The sequence below is a fragment of the Dichomitus squalens genome, assembly GCF_000275845.1.
Source record: "Dichomitus squalens LYAD-421 SS1 unplaced genomic scaffold DICSQscaffold_4, whole genome shotgun sequence".
Classification (NCBI taxonomy): Eukaryota; Fungi; Basidiomycota; class Agaricomycetes; order Polyporales; family Polyporaceae; genus Dichomitus; species Dichomitus squalens.
The window spans coordinates 1,438,319-1,457,168 of NW_006766886.1; the positions used below are offsets into that span (position 1 = coordinate 1,438,319).

Sequence of the window (18,850 nt, forward strand, 5' to 3'; positions counted from 1 at the left end):
GTGCGAAGACGGGCAGGAGAGTGGGGAGGGCCCGTAGTGGAGGGGAGAGTTAGAGCGAGAGCGGGAGTGAGAGAAGAACTGAGAAACAACAACACCGGCAAAGGTAAACTGATCTTCTAATAGAGACTATAGATCGACTTCACGACAAATCTTACTTCCTTGTTACCGCGCCGAAAAAGGCGTCAATCCCCGCTATCTCTCGTCCGGGCACATTCGCGCAGTCCTGCTCGTCGTCTACGTTCCACTCCTCGTGCCATCCCCTCGCACGTCGTGAAGGCAGTCCATCAGTATCCCCTGCGCCCGAGCGATACACTGGTTCGTGTCAAACATTCTCCTTTCTCAATTCCCCGCATTGCACATGCCTCCAACTCTTCGCTGCCACCACAGATGCCGCAGCTTCTCACAGCCACCCAGCCGTCCGCTTGCCGCCACAGCGACTCATCGCGCAACTAGGTCTACATAGTTTGGAGTTTGTGTTATGACGACCTTTCCTTCTCACCCAAGTCGAAAGACCCGCTCCCTGGTGGAACCATGCGCTGGTTCGGGATGTGTGCGCTGAGATGCCGCTGGCAGGGTCACTACTTCCGCAGGCTTCGTTCGTCTGGGACCGCCTCCTAGCTGAGCGCAGTGATCCCTTGTGTCTCCCTACTTGCTATCTGGCTAGCTCGGTTTCACGGGAAGACCCTTAGAGCTGTTACCGTGCTACACACTCACCGCCATGTGTCAAGTGTTCACACAGGTGTGCCAGATGATTGACCGTCTTTCAGATACAGACAGCGAAGTCGGAAGCGGTATAGATTACAGATTACCGTTGCCATACTAGGCAGGCATGCGGTGTCCCGCTCATGCGCTCTTAGATCGGGCTGCGCATATCCTGTGTTGCCTGTGTGCGCTCGGACGGGTATGTCAACACGAACATGCCCAGGAGTCCATTTCTGCATCGAATATAGGAGGCGCTGTGTCAAGCACACTCGGATGATACTATTACATTCGACGCCTAATCATGTCGCGATGTCTCAGTGACACAACAAGTCCTACGGACTACTCAATCACCTCTCGCCTCACACGCACCTTATCAAACCGACACGTCCTCGCGGGCCTTCAGAATGGTCTCGCGCAGCCGCCTGAGCGCCTCGTCGACCTGATCCTCGGGAAGCAGGCTGAACGACGCACGGACGTACGTCGTCTTCCGGCCACTCGGGAGAAACACCGTTCCAGGCAGCGCGAGCACCCCATTCTCCAACGCCTTCGTCCGGATGACCGCCTCCGAGTCCCCCTCGTCCAACCCCGACGCAGCGCCCGTCTTGCCCAGCTGCAGCTTGAACCTGCAGAAACACATGCATGAGCACCCAGATACAGCGCGTTCCGTCCCCTGACGGCACGGGCTCGAGGCCGAGTCTCGGACCCTGCTGGCTCCCGACGCCAGCCCGTCCTCCGCGAACGTGACTGGATACTCGATACAGCGCTCGGACCGCAGCGGCACGTTACGCACCAGAAAAACATGCCCGCCTCGGGGACGTTCCACTCGGCGAGCCCGTCGAGGTGCTTGCGCATCAGCCGCTCGAACACGTCCCGTTTCGCGCGGTAGAACTCCGCGACGCGGTCGACGTGCGCCCGCAGCTTCTCGTACCCCCAAACCTGTAGCATGCGCAGCGAGAGCACTTGCGTGAACGACGGCGGTTGCAGGTTCGAGTTCATCGTCTGTACGCGTGTGTTGCGGGGTGGGGCGTCGGTCGAGCGTGGCGCAGCGATCCATGCCGAGATTTGTCCAGAGTCAAGTTCGTGTCGGCATCAGTATCAGTGTCAGGCGGATATAGTGTGACTCGCACAATGCGGACGTACGTGCATGACGACGGCATCGATGATGGGCTGTGGGGCGGAGATGAAGCCGATCCGCATACCAGACGACAGGACCTTTGACAGGCTGTCGAAGCGGACGACGCGCCCGACCTCGGGCTGGTCGCGTTCGAGCGTGAAGTACGAGGGCGGGCGCGGGGCGCTGCCAAAGTATAGGTAGTAATATGGGTCATCTGTTCGCGCGAAGGTCCATCAACACTTATGGTTACTAGCAAAGGCAAGACAGAAATGGGCGCATACGCACCTTCGAGGATTAGGAAATTGTGCTTCCGGGCAAGCTCTAAGACCTCGAGACGCCGCTCGACCGTCGAGGTTACCCCGGTGGGGTTACAGCCGTACTATTCCCACCTGCAATCAGCACCGTGCCCCACTGCGTGACAGTCGATCGGCTCAAACGCACTGGGACGGTATACAGGACTTTCGGTTTCGGCTTGTCCCGCGGCCAGCTATCCAGCGTCTCCCGCAGACCCTGCGCGTCGATACCGTACTGGTCTGTTTGAACCTCTGCAAACAATCGCGGACAAGACGTCCGTCTGTAAGAATGCGTCCGGGGTCCCACGACCAAGCGCGTCGGAAACTTACCCATCATCTCACCTCCCGCGGAGTGGAACATCGGAATGACACCGCTGTGAAGGTGTGCGGGATGTGGTTAACTGGCTGCGACCACACATTCGGAGGTCGGAACGTACGCATAGACGGGTGCTTCGATCAATACGACGTCTCCAGGGTTCACCAGCGCGTTCACAGCCTGCAGGCATATTCGCCATCGTTAGCTTGCCAGAACATCGGCGTCACATCGAGACCCTAGCGTCCCTGAAGCAGATACCTTGTAGATCAGGTCGGACGACCCGGTGCCAAACGCGAGATCCCAGCCTTCGCCACGCTTGCGGCCATGGCTGTACTCCTGCAAGCCTATCAGCCATTCGAGGAAACCCGGGATGCCCTTGCTCCCGCTGTACTGCAGGCTGCGCGAGAGCTCGGCCTCGGTGAGCGACACGGGGACCTCGTCGTTCGTGGCCGGGTCGCGCAGCGTAAACTGCAGGGACGTGATCGGGAACGTGTCTGCGTTTGGTTTCCCTGCGAGGAGAGAGATCACGCCTGGACGATCTTCGAGTGGCAGCAGAACACGGACTAGATATGGATACAAGTTTGTGTACATTGAGATCAAAATAGCAGCTGTGATGGCGGGCGATGGGTACTCACTCGGATCCTCTATCCGGCGCTTCGAGGAATCTGAGATGAACGACTCGTAAAAGGAGCTCGAGAGAACTCGTGATGATATCGGGCTCTGTTCTGGGTGCTGGACCTCATTCTGCGATAAGCCATTTGGCGCATCGAAGTCGTCAGCCATTGCACAGCGAGGCACCGAAGTCCGAGAGCTGTACGGAGTTGGGAACACAGGAAGATGGGAAGGAGCGGGTGGCCACCGACCTCTGGTCCTTATCAGCCTCTTGATACTATAGCCGAACGCGTAGAGAATGAGTAATGAACAGGGTGAGTCATTTTGAGCCTCAGCGCTGGGCATCCATGCTATTGGACTCGTCGAGCATGCTTCAGAAGGAGCGCTAAGACCAGCGGTCGGCGTACTGCCGATCCTCACCAGAGCCGACGGTACGGCTATGCCGGATAATTTTCAATGCGCAAGAACCACTCGTCATGTGTGAGATGTCTGACCGCTGTGAATTCATATAGCAAGTGCTGACAATAGAGAACAGCTATCGCCGATTCAGAGCGACGTCCTCTTGGCGGAGGAACTCACTTGATGGTTAGGCACCCAAAACAACGTAAGCAGACGAGGACATGCGCGCAGGGTGCGTTCGTCAAGCTCGCAGACGACAGAGTCCGGGAATGCAGCGGACAAGGCAACGTGGCAGGTCGCCTGTCCTAGGCTTGACGACTCTGCTACCAGTATACGTTCGTGAGGCCTTGCGAAAAAGAAGCTGTGGTCGCCGCCACCAGACCTACGGGATTTGTTATGGTATCTCAATAGTAAGAATATTCGCATTGAATCCGAAGGTGGCCGAGCGATTCCTTCTACGGTGAGTTATTTGGCAACCAGGAGGAAGTTCAATGCGAGGAGTCCAGCGCACACACGCTGTGGTAATGATACGCACCTACGTACTCGCCGTTGCATTGTGTTCCACTGAAGCTCATAGCAAGATTCGGCATGTGCACATTGTGCTGAAAACTCTCGCCAGGCCTTAAGGTTGGACGTCGACTGTTCTGAGAGGCACCTCAATTTCGTGACTATAGTGGCTCAGATACCTGACTGTGCCATGTTGATGAGAAGCGGTCGCAAGTTGCTGAGGCACGGAGAAAAGGTAGTAGTTCGGCACAGACGCGGCAGCCGCCCAAACGCAGGAGGCGTCGCTCGCACGTGAGGAACTTTGTGTGGCCGTATTTGGCGGAAGGCTGTAGTACTGGCAAACTTTATTTTTGAGATCCACAGACTCTTCCGCTCGCCGGCAGCGTCAAGACATCAATCCTCAAGACTATCCTCAAGAATGGCCTCTCGCCCCACCGTCAACGTTCGCTCCGCGTCGGGAGGTGAGTACATGCGATAAATGCACTACTTTGAGAAAGGCAGGCCAACAAATAATCGCAGAGGCCTCGACCTCGCTCCCCCTCCCCGCGGTTCTCACCGCCCCCATTCGTCTCGATGTCGTGCAGCAGGTTCACAGTGAGTAATCGAGATATTTGACATAGTAGGAACAGTCTCTAAAAGTGCGTCCCGCACTTACAAGAGAGCATCGCGAAGAACAAGAGGCAGGCGTACGCTGTGAGTGAGAAGGCCGGCCACCAGACCTCAGCCGAGTCCTGGGGTACTGGTCGTGCTGTTGCTCGTATCCCTCGTGTCGGTGGTGGAGGTACCCACCGTTCCGGCCAGGTGAGTAAATATATAACACTGTTGCTGCGTTCTCGTCTTGAGCGAAATTCTTTACTTCAGGCTGCGTTCGGTAACATGTGCCGCGGCGGTCGCATGTTCGCGCCCACCAAGACTTGGCGCAAATGGCACGTCAAGGTCAACCAGAACCAGCGCCGCTTCGCCGTTGTCTCTGCCCTCGCCGCGTCTGCCCTTCCTTCGCTCGTTCTCGCACGCGGTCACCGCATCGAGCAGATTGAGGAGGTTCCCCTCGTTGTCTCTAGCCAGGCTGAGAGCTTCAAGAAGACCAAGGAGGCTGTTGCCCTCCTCAAGTCCCTCAAGGCGTACGCCGACGTTGTCAAGGTTTCCAACTCGCGTAAGCTCCGCGCCGGCAAGGGCAAGCTCCGCAACCGCCGTCACCGCCAGCGCCGTGGTCCCCTCGTCGTCTACAACGAGGACAACGGCATTGTCAAGGCGTTCCGTAACCTCCCCGGTGTCGAGCTCGTCAACGTCCGTCGTCTCAACCTCCTTCAGCTCGCGCCCGGTGGTCATCTTGGCCGTTTCGTCATCTGGACCGAGGGCGCGTTCGGCCTCCTCGACGAGGTCTTTGGCACTTTCGACAAGGCGTCGACGTTCAAGAAGGATTACATCCTTCCCACAGCGAAGATCACGAACCCCGATGTCACTCGTCTCATCAACAGTGACGAGATCCAGTCTGTCGTTCGCCCCGCGAACGCGAAGCACCAAAAGCGCCCCTGGACGCAGCACAAGAACCCCCTCGTCAACAAGGGCGTTCTCTTCCGTCTGAACCCTTACGCGAAGACCATCCGTCGCCAGGAGCTCCGTAAGTCCGCTGGTCGCTTTCTTGGGTTGCTGCATACTGACTTGTGTTCGCCTGTCGTCCACAGTCAAGCAGGAGCGCGTCAAGGCCCAGAAGGACAAGAAGAAGGCCAAGACTCCCAAGGCGGCTGGCGAGACCTTCCTCAGCACCCTCTTCGCCCCCTAAGCGGTTCCTGTTCCGGAGATGAGTTGTATAAGCGGCTATGCTATCTGATTGTCACGTTCGTCGTCATGTCTCATCAACTCTGATATGTTGTATGTCGTCCATGCTGGAAACCACATCGCATCGGCCTGCGTGACCTGTTGTTGCAGCGTTGAGTGACTCGAAGACATCACACAGCGTTAGTGTTGCGCTGGGCGGAAAATGTAGATCGTCAAATGCATTCTCTGAAGTACACATCCTGCCTATAGACCATTGACATATATGTTGTCCCATCAAGCTTGGAAATTTTTATCGGCATTGGTACTCGTCATGAAGTACCTCAACTAATGCAAACAGTGGTCCCCCAGACGCTGATCCATAAATCCATATTCTTATGCACTGTAAAACCATGTTGGATACTCGACCGTGTCACCTTGCGTTCAAGCTCTTCGTACTCGTACTTGTGCTGGTTGGGCAATCTCGATAATGCGTCGGAAAAGGACGGCTTGACTTGTATGGTTAATGCTTTGTGTATTACGGATGATTCGAAGCTTATCGCTGCGAATCGTCAGTACTGGCATCTCCCGGACGTGGCGCGATATAAATCCCTTCGAGCTCTTTGCCTACCGACTCGCGTCGTACGCAACCACCTCTTAGTCGAACCCGTCGAACGACCGACGAACCGACGTGTAAGTGGTTGAGCATTTGTGGGTGCCGTTGACGTACCGCATCGTTCGTATCGCTAATCCGTAACCGCTATCCACCCCCTATACTATACTGTAACACGAACTTCAACAACACCCGATCAGGTACGCACCCCGCGGACCCAGCCCAACTTCGCATACTCGTAATCTCCTCGCATACACTCCGCCGACTCTTAGACACCATGGCTTACATCGAGGCTGCCGCTGTGCCCGTGGACGCGTGCTACCTCGTCAAGTGCGACAGCTGCGGCAAGACGACCTGGAAGGTGCGTCATAAACGCTGATTTTTGATAGTCGTCTCGTATCGTTCGACGTTCGTCCCTCCGAGCCGTCATACCACGCACGCACGCGCTGCTTTCCGATGGCCGAGCGGTGCTAGTTTCGCGAAGCACACAGTGCTGCAGCGCACCGCTAGCCCCTCTTTAGCCCCACAACCCCGAACCTTGTACACGGCTTCGAAGGGTTGCTTCCGGTAGCATTGCCTTTGCCACAGTGACCGTGCCCTGGCGCACCACACGGTACGCGTATTAGGAGCCCGAGGGTCCACGGCCCTCTGAAGCTACTGTAGCGGGTTCGGGGCGCACACCTTTTGATTCACGCTGACAAGCGGACGGTCTTGGTATGCGACTGGGCACCCGTCCATCGGTCCTGGCCTCCGAACTCTCCGGTCGGAGGCCTTCTGATTCCTTGTCGCATCTCTCCCCAGTTGCCTTCTTGGGCCCCTCCGCCACCCCCTTTTCTCTGGCTGCGGTTCGCGGGAAGGATGCCGGCTTCGGCCGCTCCCATGGGCCACTGGCCATCACGTACGCGATGCGTCGTGCGGACGGCTCGCGGGTCCGTTTGCGGCCCATTCTTCCCTCGTTGCCCAAGTGCGTCGGCATATGTACTTGGCCATAGTCTCTGCAGGAGCAGATCGTGTCGTGGGGGGATCCACATCGGTGAATGGTGACGGCTGATTGCTTTTCCATTCTTACTGCTCGAGAGCGTTGGCCGATGCTAACGATTGACGTCTCATAGGGATGTGGTCAGCACGCCGAAGCGGTAAGTTTTCACGGACTCGACGTGCTATATTCCATCGCGGCCTCGGCGCAGTGGTTCCCTCCAAAGCGCGCACGGGCTTGCCTGGTTGACACGCTGACAGCGTCGTCGACGACGACGACTGCAGGAGGCTGTCGATAGGACGAAGGCGCGGTTTGTAGATGACCGGTGGCGATCTGGGCAGACGTCAAGAGGACGTACTGAGAGCGACGAACGCGCCGTACAAGGATTTCATGATGACTGATGCGGCTCTCTGCTTCCGAGTCGGGCAACAGCGAGCCTGCGATCGCGTCCCGCGAACGGCGGGCGCGCGGCTACGTGATGATCAGGACTCAGTTACGCACTCAGGGACTCTCCCCTGAGGCTTGTGGCTGAGGTGAAGCGCACTGACATCCGTGCGCGCGGGACGGGGGTTGACACATAGGATTGTCACGGCCTGTAAAGGGCAACGGCGCAGCAGCAGAGATGCAAGGTTCGCCGTCGACTCGTGTCATTGACAGGGCGAGCTCAATTGGAGCCTCGAAGCTCGAAGCTCGCGAATCGCGTAGCCTGGGCGATGGCGCATGGACGTCCCCGCGCAATTGGCTCGGTTTGGGGGGGCAGCTGCTTCTCTGGGGCCGCAAGGAGATGGGCGCGCGGGGCCCAGACTGGCTGGCTGGTGCAGTTGACGTACGGAGGGGCCGTTTGCTGATGTGGGTGCCGCTGCAGGTGATGAGCTCTGTCAAGGAAGAAGACAAGTGCACATGCGCGCGGTGAAGGGCCTCCTCCCGCCCCCGCGCGCACGAAGACGCGGCCACGGGCGGGGGCTGCCGAAGCCACGCCTCGCGCCAAATACGTAGACGGCGGTCTTCAGATCTTGACTGGGGGGGTGTTGCTCGAGATGGCTGGGAGGATTGGTTGGGATTGGGACTAGCATCAGCCAGGATGGGGGCGAATGTTGATGAAGCTGGAGGGGCGTTTGAGAGGAAGCTGGGAAACCTCGGTGATGTGTAGTGATGTATGGTAGCACGGCGCATGTATTCTTCGCGGGCACGATGGCACGTCGCGGGCGCGTGCCAGCCACGGCGAGGGGTGTATATTATACGAAGAGGACAGAACGAGCGGGGGAGCAGGATGAGTGCGTTCGCGCGGCTTGTCGGCTGGGGCTGGGGCGGTAGCAGCCCGGCGGCGGAGACTGCGATCCCTTTGTGGAGTCCTCGCCAGAATCCGTTCGCTCCCAAGCCCCGTCCCTCCCGCCCCGCTCCCCCGACCCCTTCCCCTCCTCCCCCCGCCCGCTCCTCCTCCGACCCCTCCATTCTCCCCCCTACCACGCTCCCCCTCCGACGCGCTGGCTCCTCGCTGTACATACTAGACATGGCCAACGCCGTCGCATCCTCCTCCCGCGACCGGCCCTCACAGACCAGGGCCAGCATGCCCTCCCTCAGCCAGCACGACAGCCCCCAGGGCGTCGTCATGACCCACGAAATCAAGCACGGACGCCGCACAGGCCTCGAGGGCCTCAAGATGATCAACCAGTACCTCCTCATGATCAAGGTCGGCAAGGGCCAGCACGGCGACGTCTATCTCGCCGAGGACACCCTCGCCCTCGACGAGAAGAACAAGAAAGTGGTCCGTCTCCTCTCTCCCGCTCCTCCTCGTCCCCTCTCCCTGACCCCAGCTCGCGTCGGACGCCTGCGCCGCCTGTTCTGTACTGTGTAGGCCGTGAAGGTCGTGCGGCGGAAGAACAAGAGCGACCGCCTCAAGAAGCTCAGACGGAACGACAACCTCCCCCGCTATCCGCACCTGCCCCTCGCCGACCAGCTCGGCAGCACAGAGCACAAGATACGCAAGGAGATCGCGATCATGAAGAAGCTCAGCCACCCCCACGTCGTCCGCCTCCTCGAAGTCATAGACGACCCGCTCACGGACAAGATCTATATGGGTGCGTCCCTCCCCCGAGCCCTCTCTCCCCACACTGCTCCTTGCTATCTGGGTTTGTCCCCCCTCTGCGCTGTCTACGGGGCAGTGTGTTCTTCTGTTGTGCGCGGGGCAGATCGCTGTGGCCGACGACCGCGGTAGCAAGTAGTGCCGTCTGTGCTCCAAACGCGTGCGCATATGACCCCCTGCTCACTGCTTCTCCCATACAGTCATGGAGTACCTCGGCGGCGGCGAGATCAAATGGCGCACCGCGAACGACAACCCGCTCCTGCGCGTCGACCAGACGAGGCGCATATGCCGCGACGTCATCCTCGGGCTCGAGTATCGTACGTCCCCTCTGCTTTCGTTTCCTCCTCTGCCAAGCGGTTCCGCAGCGCGCTCATTTCCGGCCTCGTTACCCTTTACGTGCACACCCCACTACCGTCTGTCCATCGCGCCATGGTGTCTTCTCTTCGCGGCCCTCTCTCACGCCCATCATTACGTCTGGACCGTCCGACAGTGCACTACCAGGGCATCATCCACCGCGACATCAAGCCCGCGAACCTCCTCTGGACCGCGGACCGGCGCACGGTCAAGATCTCCGACTTTGGCGTCTCGACGTTCTCCTACGCCCAGCGGCTCGCCGCGGCCGGCAAGGGCAACTTCAAGGAGGACGACACCGACCCGATCCTCATGGACGACTCGGACCTCTCGAAGACGGCGGGCACGCCGATGTTCCTCGCCCCGGAGATCGTCGCCGACGCGTCCGAGTCCGCGTACCACCTCCCCCTCCCGCACGCGCACTCGCAGTCCTCCACCCAGACCCAGACGCAGGCGCAGACCCCGACGCAGCAGCAGCAGCAGCGCAAAAAGCCCCCGATCACGAAGGCGATCGACATCTGGGCGTTCGGCGTGACGCTCTACGGCCTGCTCTTCGGCACGCTGCCGTTCCACGCGCAGACCGAGTTCGAGATCTACAAGGTGATACGGACGCAGGACTGGGACGTGCCCGAGACGATGGGGCTCGACCGCGTCCCCACCGGGGGGCGCTACCCCGCGCTCCGGCAGGGCGCGGCGGCGTACGAGCGCGCGAAGGGCAAGCGGCCGGTCGGGAAGCTCGTGGCGACCGCGGCGGACCCGGAGGGCGTGCAGGTGATGGGCCTGTTGGAGGGGCTGCTGGAGAAGAACGCGGCGAAGCGGATCACGCTGGAACAGGTCAAGGTGCGTCGCGCACGCTTTTAACCTGGTCTCGGTTTGTTTGCCGCGGGGGGCGCTCACGCTGTTGGGGCGATTGTGGCAGCGCCATCCGTGGATCCTGCGCGACCTCGCGAACCCGGAGGAGTGGCTGCGCGAGACGCAGCTGACGAAGTACATCCCGCTCGAGCCGACGTACGACGAGACGAGCTCGGCAATGTCGGCCGTGCGCTTCCGCTGGGCGCGCCTGGGCACGCGCATCTGGTCGACGATCCGCAATGTGAGGCCGCAGCGGTCGTTCCGCCGCGCGCGGCCGCGGGACTCCGGCGATCGCGAGAGGGACAGGGACAGGAGGGAGGAGGACGAGGTCGGGGTGCGGTCTGCGCCGCATTACGTGCACGTCGCGAGGCTGGACAGGGATAGGGAGCGGGAGCCGGCGGAGAGAGCGGTGAGTGGCCCGAGGCAGCTCGCGTCGGGGTCGGTGCGCGAGAAGAGGCGGCGCTCGAGACAGGAGATCAGCAGGAACAAGTCGACGAACGACATCCAGACGAGGCCGGGCGGCGGCGGCGGCGGCACCACCAGCAACATGAACAACGGGAAGGCGCCTGCGGGGAGCTTCGAGCCGTGGGCGATGTGGAACTCGTCGTCGCCCGGCGCGGGCCCGTCTAAGAGCAAGAGCACGGAGACGGGCTTGAAGATCCCCAGCCAGTCCAGCCGCGTGACGTCCCCGCTCCCTTCGCCCATCGCGGGACCGTCGAGCTCGGTTGGCACCACGTCGGTCGGGGATTACCAGCACCCGCCCGGCGAACGCTCGCCCGATAGCGAGCGCCCGCGGAGCCTCGTCATGTCCTGGATGCGCAAGCTCGGCGGCAGCAGCAGCAACAGCACCCACCGCCAGTCGTCGTACTCGGCCTACAGCTCGCCGATGACCGAGTCCACGGTCAACCTCTCCCAGCACCGGTTCTCCAGCCACCACCCCTCGCCGCACCACCACCAGTACCAGTACCCCGGGGTGGCGGCGACGTCCCCGCCGTCGCGCGACAGCGCGGAGGCGCACGCGACCTCGCGCCAGAGCAGCGTGAGCATGGGCATGGGCGGGCACCTCACGAAGGCGATGCGCGCCGCGTCGTGGACCGCGCCGGACTTCGCGGCGCACGCGCGCCCGAGCGAGGACATGACCTCGCTCTACTCGGGCGACCGCCCGGACGACGTCGACGACGAGGCGTTCCTCTATGGGGCCGGCGGCGTCGCGGGCTCCCCCGTGCCGTCGGTCCCGAACAGCGCACTGCTGAGCACGGTGTCGTCCGTGCACTCGATCGGGTCGCCGTCGATGTCCGCCGCGCACGCGTTCTTGCAGCGGGCGGAGGGCGCGTCGGCCGAGCCCGCTGAGGCGTCGGGGTCGCAGGACCCGGTTCCGAGCACGCCCCGGACAGCGCCGTCGGCGGCGGCAAGGCACCGGACGACGAGCCCGCTCGCGAAGGTGACGTATCACGCTTGTGGCGACGAGTCTCCGGGCAGCGGGAGCGATAGTGAGGACGAAGGCGAAGACGACGACGCCGCGTTCTCGTACGACTCCGCGGACGACAGCTCGAGCGGCTTCCAGCCCCCACGCGGACGCACCGGGCGCACCCGCGACGTGCTCGCGCCCATGCACATGCTCGTCAACGAGGACGTGGGCGACGTCGACACGGGCTCGTCGACCTACGAGCACCAGCCGAGCATGGCGCAGCTGTACGCGGACGAGGACGAGGAGAGCGAGGACGAGGACGCGGTCCCGCTCGAGGTGCGCACGCGCAGGCCCAGCCGGAGCGCGGCGGAGATGTCGCCCCCGCGGCGGCCGCTCAGCGCGCACCGGGCGACGCCGCAGGAGGGCAAGCAGCGGCCGATGATATGTACATGATAGATGCGCGTCGGACTCGCTGCTTGCCTGCCCCCGCCTGCTGACTCGGATCCTCGGGGGACCGTGGAAAACAGGAAAAGGAAAGGAAAAGAAGTCGTTTCGCATCGTGTATGTAAGTGTGTCTTTTGTGACCAGGGCGGCTGGCCCGCTGCATGTATGCGGGCGGGCTGGCCGTGCCCGCGGACTCGATCTTATGCGTAGCTCATAGAGACGGACATCAGCAGAGATACATGTTCTCCCCCTCCCACATCTCCCCTGTCATTCAATCCCCCATCTTCCACTCATCCACTCACTCACTCACTCACTCACCCCACACTATGTCGTGAAGCGCACTCAATGCAATCTTCCCTGTCCTATCACTAGAGCATCCACACCTCTCCTCTTGTATCATTACATTTCCTCTTACTGATCCTTATGGCTCTTCTACTACTTTGCTTGTGCCATGCCTCTCACTTCCTATTCTACTCACTGTCACCTTCCCGCGATCCTCTTCACTTTCGTCCGCCCCACGCCATGATGCATCGTCTACACTGTGTTTGATGGCCCATTCCCCTTGCGCTCCTGCACCCTCCCCATCTCCGTCGTCGCTTTCACCTTCATCACATTCGACACTATGCCATCCGTGCCGCTGTCGCCGAACCGTTGACATTGTCGGTATAGGAATAGAATTAGCCTGCGCTCTGCAGCGCAGGTGCTCGTATATCCGGTGTCTGTTATACATGCCATGTACTCTACAGTGGGACGCGGTTCCGCCGCGGAGCCCGATCGTTACGTCATGTCGCACAACAAGATTGGATGGGTACTGAGAGAAAACGGAAACGAGAACGGGGCACTGAAGAGTTCGCCGAGCAGAGAAGAGAGAAATGAGCAGGCAGAGAGGAAAGCATGGGTTGATGAGTCCCAAGCAGGAGACTCGAGAGACCGAAACGAAGGTCGATATAGGACAACCATAGATCAACGCAACGGGAAACGGTGAGTAAGGAGCGTAGTAGGTGCAAGGAATGGTCAGAGGATTAGCATGGATCGCTCTATGGTTAAATACCTGGCAATGCACATATGCACATATGAACGTCTCTGGCGAGAGTGGCATGGGTAGGAGTGGGGGTGGTTGCAACTTGTCGGCATGGATGGAGTGGGGGTGGAAGTAGCATGGGAAAGAAGGGGTAGGCGGCGACAAGCAGCTACGTCGCAGGCCAACCTCCCAGAGTACGCGCGGCGCCGCCGCCGAGCCTGCCAAGGAAGCTCCAGACGGCGGCGGTGCTATCGCCAGGGAAGCCCTCCCCGGCAGCCGAAATCGAATTGAAGCTCGACCACGCCGCGCGGTCGTAGTACGTTGGACCGCCAGGGATCGAGTACTGCGGCGCCATCGCCTGGCCCATGAGGAACGCGATGAGAGCGGAGGCCCCAACGCAGATGAGCAGCTGGCCGTTCTTGATGACCGAGCCGCCGTCAGGGTCGCCGTAGACGTAGGTGTTATAGATGTTGTAGAAGCGACCGCTCTTGCGTCGCGACTTGCCATCGCGGGGGGAGCGGGGTGGGTTGGTGCGCTGAGACTCCTCAATGAGCTTGTCGATCGCGGCGCAGCCAACGCCGACTTGGTCCTTGAACGCTTGCCAGTCTTCGACTGCCTCCTCGGGGATCCCTCCAGCTCGGGCCTGAATGGGCACGGAGAGACCAGGGTGCCAAGCCTTGAGTGACTCATTGGCCACGCGTACGGCAAGGTCCTCGCCAGTCACTTTGTCGTACGCAGGCGGGAGGTCAGGGTGTAGGTGCTCTTGCTGAGCCTTGGGCGTAGGGGGTAACAAGGTGGAAGACGACGACGCAAGCGCATCGTCTTCCTCCTCCGTCGTTGTCCCTGACGATGAGGGCTCGGGCTGCGGTTCGTCAGTCTGAACTTCTCGCTCGACAGAGATTACAGGCGGAGGAGTGGGTATCCGTTCCGGTTCTGTTTGAGTCGACATCGACGAGACCGGTGGCTCATCTGTCTGTACGCTGAACGAAGCTGTGAGGATCTTGGGTGGAGGGTCGGTTTGCACCGACGATGAAGCTGTGAACTCATCCGGCTCGTGTTGTGTGCCAGTGTCGGAGTACTCCTTCGTCTCGTCCACGCGGAAGGTTTCAAACTTCTTCGCGCGGCTAGCGACCTTCTGCAATTCGTCAAAGACGTTGTCAGCTTGACCAAACCACGCAGCGTGCATGCCTACCCTCTTCGTGCGCGTGATGATAGTCTGCACGTAATCCTCGGACTCCGTCTCGTCGTCCTCAGGAGTCACCTCGATCTCGAGACTGTTCGGCTCGCTCTCAACTTCCTCCTCTTCCATCTCCCAGTTGCCGTCCTTCATCTTGCTCAGAAGCTCGGCACCTAGGGACTTGCTGACGCTGCCGTGAGCACTGGCAGTTCCTGAGCCGCCCTTTTCAAGCGAATGCGCGCTGTTGCGGAGCTCGTCCATGTCGAAACGCATCCGGTCGATGGTCTCCTTGAGCATCATGTTCTCCTGCTTCTGCTCATCCAGCTGCGCGTGTGCCTGTTGTGCGATGGAAAGCTCTCCCTCAAGAATAGCAATACGCTCTTCGTAATTTGCCTGTTCACGCAACCACTTTTGAACTTCCACTGAGTGCAGTTGCGCCGCCTCTTGGAGATCCTTGATTTCCTGGTCGCGACGACGGAGGACGTTTCGATACCGCTCGGACTCAGCTATAGGCAAGGGTCAACTCTAAGGCGCAATGGAACGTTCAATGCAAGCGTACAGCATTGTTCCTGGTACTGTTTCTGCAGGCTCTGATACGAAGAGCGTGCGTTCTCCAAGCTCTTCTGAAGCTTTGCGATCTCGGACTCCAGGACAGCAATCTGGGTGGTATTGGTGCGCTGTACGTAGGCGTATGAGACCAGTATTGAGTGACCACTCTTGAGACAGCACGCACCTCCTTGGAACGAAGTTCCTTCTCTTCACGCTTTGTCGCACTCAACTCGCTCCGAGCCTCCTCGAGTCTGATCTGCATATCCTCTAGTTCCTGCTCGTGTTCCGCAAGCCGGTTCTGCAGGGTACGCTCAGCCTCCAGAAGTTTCCTGCCAAGATCGGTGTTCAACCTCTGCAGTGCCTCGAGACGTTGCTCCATGTCCAGTGAAACTGTCGAAGACGCGGCAGACCGGTCCATGACCAGACCAAGCAGTGCTTCTTCGTCAAGCTCAGAATCAGAGTCCGAGTCGTCTCCCTGGCGGGGCATGGGCAGTGACGAGATTTGCTCATGGAACCCCTGCTCATCATCGAAGGAATTGTCGGATGGAGGTGGGGACAATAGCCCAGTCTGTCGGTTGTCGTTTTCGCGCTCAGGTGACGATCCATAGTAGTCGTTCTGTCCGAATGAGTCCATGGACGTGAAGTGACCCTGTGGTTGGGACTGGGCGCGCGAGTGTGGTCGAGAGGGGGGTGCACCAAACGGAGGCGAACTGATGGATTTCGCAAGGGGTGGGGAGCTGAATGTAGGGCTGGTGGGATTCGAGGGAGCACGCGAGCGACCAGGGGTGCGAGCATAGGCAGATGGACTTGATGAGACGGACTACGAACAACTCACGGTCAGCTTGCTGTGATGCGCGCGCGGTCACCGCATCACGGGTGGGAGTATGTTCGCGTTCATGACGCCAACCGACACAATACGCACCTCTGAATCGCTTAGCGCCCGGCTGTGGCCAGCGTCGCTCTTCCGCCTTGACGGTGGGGGGCGCCGGGTCCAACTTGAAGGAGCCGTGTTGTTGTTGAGAGGTGTGGTACGCTGTCTTCGTCCGGAGTCGAAGACAGATTCGCGAGGCGTCGTGGGGCCTCCTGGCCCTCGCGAAGACGATCTGTAGTATGTAGCAGTGGAGTCGCGACTAGATGAGCGGGAATTGTAGCCGTCATAATCGCGTTCCTCCGACCGACCGCGGTCGTCGAAGTCTTCCGAGTCTCCGCTGGCGCTCGGTGAGGGACTGTCTTCTGGACTATGTGAGGGGTTCATAGTGGTTTGCAAGGCTATGAACTGGAGGAGGACTTGAGGGGTCACTTGGAGACCAGGGTTACTTGAGATGAAGGATGTGAGCTGTTCCTCCTCGTCCCGCGTCATCAGTTCCACGGAGTTGTGATTACGGGAGAAGGTGCGCAAGACATCTACGAGCGCGTCTCCGGGTATGACAGGCTCATCAGAGTCATTGTGTGAACACTGGGGGTGCTCTTGGAAGATATCGAAGAGTTCCTGTTCCAGGTCGGCGATTGACTGGCGGTTTCTGCCGTATGTTTCCGTCTGCTACTGAAACGCGTCAGTCGCGTCCAGTCGCGTCCTCTATATGCTACGTACCGCCGCCATTTCGAGAGCATACAAGTACAGGGGATTTGTAGGATGAAGTTGGGGGTAAGAGTCAAACAGAGGTCTGTGTCTGTGGTTGTGGCAGGCATCGTCTGGCGACCACAAAGCGCTCATCGCACTGGGGCTTATGTAAGGTAACTTCCCACTTTGTCCAGCTCACCTCCCTCGGCCAAACTTTGCGTCTATTTGGCCACCATGTCTCATCCACAACTGCCGTTCCCACAGTCTCAGACTCTCAGATGACAGACGGCATATTGTCTGGCTGGATTGACGTCTTGAAAGACTGGAATATCGAACATCAACGAGATAGAAAAGGCCTCCCTCTTGGCGTTTGGGACGCAGACCTCGCAATGGCGAGCTTGTGCGACTGCTGCACAACCTACCACCTATAGCCCGATTATACGACCATGTTGCGGACCAAGGAATCACAATTGTCATACAGTGCATAGGATCCATGTCCAATTCTCCTCGTGCTACCCCCCTTGTGTGGCAGTAATATACGAGTCAATCGATGCGCCATGGCGAACTCAGTACGGCTCAATAGTAACGAGGTTGGCGCAAGGAACAAACTCCTGGAGGCTGCCACTCTTCTCCAACAGCATCTGAAGTACGTCTGGTCCAAGGTATTGTGCTGCCATGCTCGTCTCGCAGATTGACTGGCATTAGATGTGGTATATCCGCTGAGCCGCCCCTATTCCACTCCAACCCATCCGAAAGCCTGTCAACTCTCACTGTCCCACCTATGACAGCTATAATGCAACTGGACCCATCGCCTTGGTCTTCGGTTTGCTGGTCCTCCCCACCACTGCATCCTCCTGAGCGACCGAAGACCCGAATATATTAGAGTTCACCAGAAGTCTTAAGCCGCCTCAACGTCCTATGGTGAGGTCGGCAGACGGTACATATAGACGCGGTGTCCGTAAGGTTTGAGCATCCCCGCCTTCCGTTCAGCTCAACAGAGCCCCACATCTCCTAGTCTCAGGTACTCCCACTCCTCGGCTTGTCGAAGGTCACTCGGTTACCGCTTGCGGATAGTCTTCGCAGCGCTGCACCGATCCTGCATTCACAATCCCTCTGAAAACCTCTCTTACTCAATGCAGCTTGCAGAACCTTGGCGCACCCCCTTCGACATCGCCGATGCCAGTTCTCTGAACTATGGCAAAAATCGGACTCACGACAAGGCTGTGGAGACATACCGTATTCGCCCGCTCCAGCTAGTAGGAGGCTTAGGTGTATAACTATCTGGACAAAGTACAACCCTCCCTGCGGCGCAGTGCTCAGGGCGTGCGTACCCTGGCCTAAGTAGCGGCCAACGAGTGTGCATGGCCGTTTCCCTGCTCTCTTACATCTGCGTAGCCACACTGAGTATGCTGACTTTGGCGGACAGTCTGTAGATACCCAACAGCAGTCGCGATCGGGGCTAACATGACCGCGGTCACGAGCGGGCCTCGCTCATTGGTGCTGTGAACGACACACGGGTCGCGCATGGCGAGGGCCCCGTCGGTTCGATCGAACCTGCGGTGCGTCTTACCCCCGCAAATGCCTACCTCCTCATCCTGTACCTTGCGCCCATATCATCGTTCTCCCGCGTAGGCCGGAGGCATGCCATCAGAACCGTCCATATTTCCCTCTCCCAGACCGGAGGGCACGGAAGCTGACATGCGCGCTATCACAACTCTACTCGGACTCCTTCAGTGATGTTTTCAACCAAGTCACGAACGGGTCGAACCCCGGCTGTGGCACTGATGAGTTCAAAGGTGCCCCCGGCTAGTCCCCTGTCTCCGTTGTGCCCGCAGTGGTGCTCCACGTTACTGGGGCGGTCGGGAGGAACGCTTGGCATCATCGCCTTCGCTTTTGCTGCAATCTCGTTACGGCTGTGCGATCCCGGTGGATTTGAACGGTCCAGGAGATACGTGTATATCAATGAACAGGTCGCTATTCCGCATTGTGGTGTCGGCAAGCACATGACGTGCAGTTGCTGCATCAGACCTTGGGCCTCTACTGTAACCCCCGTTGGGTTTCTACATGTGTAGCTCTGAGATTACCCGAGTGCGATTCATATCTTCACATCATGGACA

At 59.5% G+C, this 18,850-nt stretch overlaps 5 protein-coding genes across 5 annotated transcripts; 3 read left to right on the forward strand and 2 right to left on the reverse strand.

Moving 5' to 3' along the window:
* Window positions 1-928: 928 nt before the first annotated feature.
* On the reverse strand, window positions 929-3,256 carry DICSQDRAFT_133615 (PLP-dependent transferase). The gene is made up of 9 exons (XM_007362640.1): window positions 3,061-3,256; window positions 2,684-2,988; window positions 2,547-2,605; window positions 2,440-2,483; window positions 2,258-2,361; window positions 2,102-2,195; window positions 1,843-2,030; window positions 1,493-1,701; window positions 929-1,325 (listed from the first exon to the last, which is right to left on the reverse strand). Exons 1-9 carry the CDS (start codon window positions 3,206-3,208, stop codon window positions 1,076-1,078), a joined length of 1,401 nt encoding a protein of 466 aa, XP_007362702.1. The 5' UTR covers window positions 3,209-3,256; the 3' UTR covers window positions 929-1,075.
* Window positions 3,257-4,327: 1,071 nt separating this feature from the next.
* Window positions 4,328-5,982, forward strand: DICSQDRAFT_178459 (60S ribosomal protein L4/L1/L2). The gene is made up of 5 exons (XM_007362641.1): window positions 4,328-4,404; window positions 4,463-4,537; window positions 4,602-4,744; window positions 4,805-5,564; window positions 5,629-5,982. The coding sequence occupies exons 1-5, from the start codon at window positions 4,362-4,364 to the stop codon at window positions 5,724-5,726; spliced, it is 1,119 nt and encodes a 372-aa protein (XP_007362703.1). The 5' UTR covers window positions 4,328-4,361; the 3' UTR covers window positions 5,727-5,982.
* A 292-nt stretch (window positions 5,983-6,274) lies between these two features.
* On the forward strand, window positions 6,275-8,526 carry DICSQDRAFT_133617 (uncharacterized protein). Its single transcript, XM_007362642.1, has 4 exons — window positions 6,275-6,391; window positions 6,512-6,672; window positions 7,424-7,447; window positions 8,153-8,526. Exons 2-4 carry the CDS (start codon window positions 6,589-6,591, stop codon window positions 8,198-8,200), a joined length of 156 nt encoding a protein of 51 aa, XP_007362704.1. The 5' UTR covers window positions 6,275-6,391; window positions 6,512-6,588; the 3' UTR covers window positions 8,201-8,526.
* A 271-nt stretch (window positions 8,527-8,797) lies between these two features.
* DICSQDRAFT_53075 (kinase-like protein) lies at window positions 8,798-10,835 on the forward strand (the record flags this gene model as incomplete). Its single annotated transcript, XM_007362643.1, has 5 exons — window positions 8,798-9,052; window positions 9,143-9,365; window positions 9,571-9,687; window positions 9,861-10,561; window positions 10,641-10,835. Coding segments are annotated over 5 exons (1,491 nt in total), but the record flags the coding sequence as incomplete, so codon positions are not given.
* Window positions 10,836-13,176: 2,341 nt separating this feature from the next.
* DICSQDRAFT_80728 (uncharacterized protein) lies at window positions 13,177-16,813 on the reverse strand. The gene is made up of 6 exons (XM_007362644.1): window positions 16,764-16,813; window positions 16,095-16,712; window positions 15,357-15,992; window positions 15,183-15,300; window positions 14,639-15,129; window positions 13,177-14,581 (listed from the first exon to the last, which is right to left on the reverse strand). The coding sequence occupies exons 1-6, from the start codon at window positions 16,770-16,772 to the stop codon at window positions 13,616-13,618; spliced, it is 2,838 nt and encodes a 945-aa protein (XP_007362706.1). The 5' UTR covers window positions 16,773-16,813; the 3' UTR covers window positions 13,177-13,615.
* Between the last annotated feature and the right edge of the window lie 2,037 nt (window positions 16,814-18,850).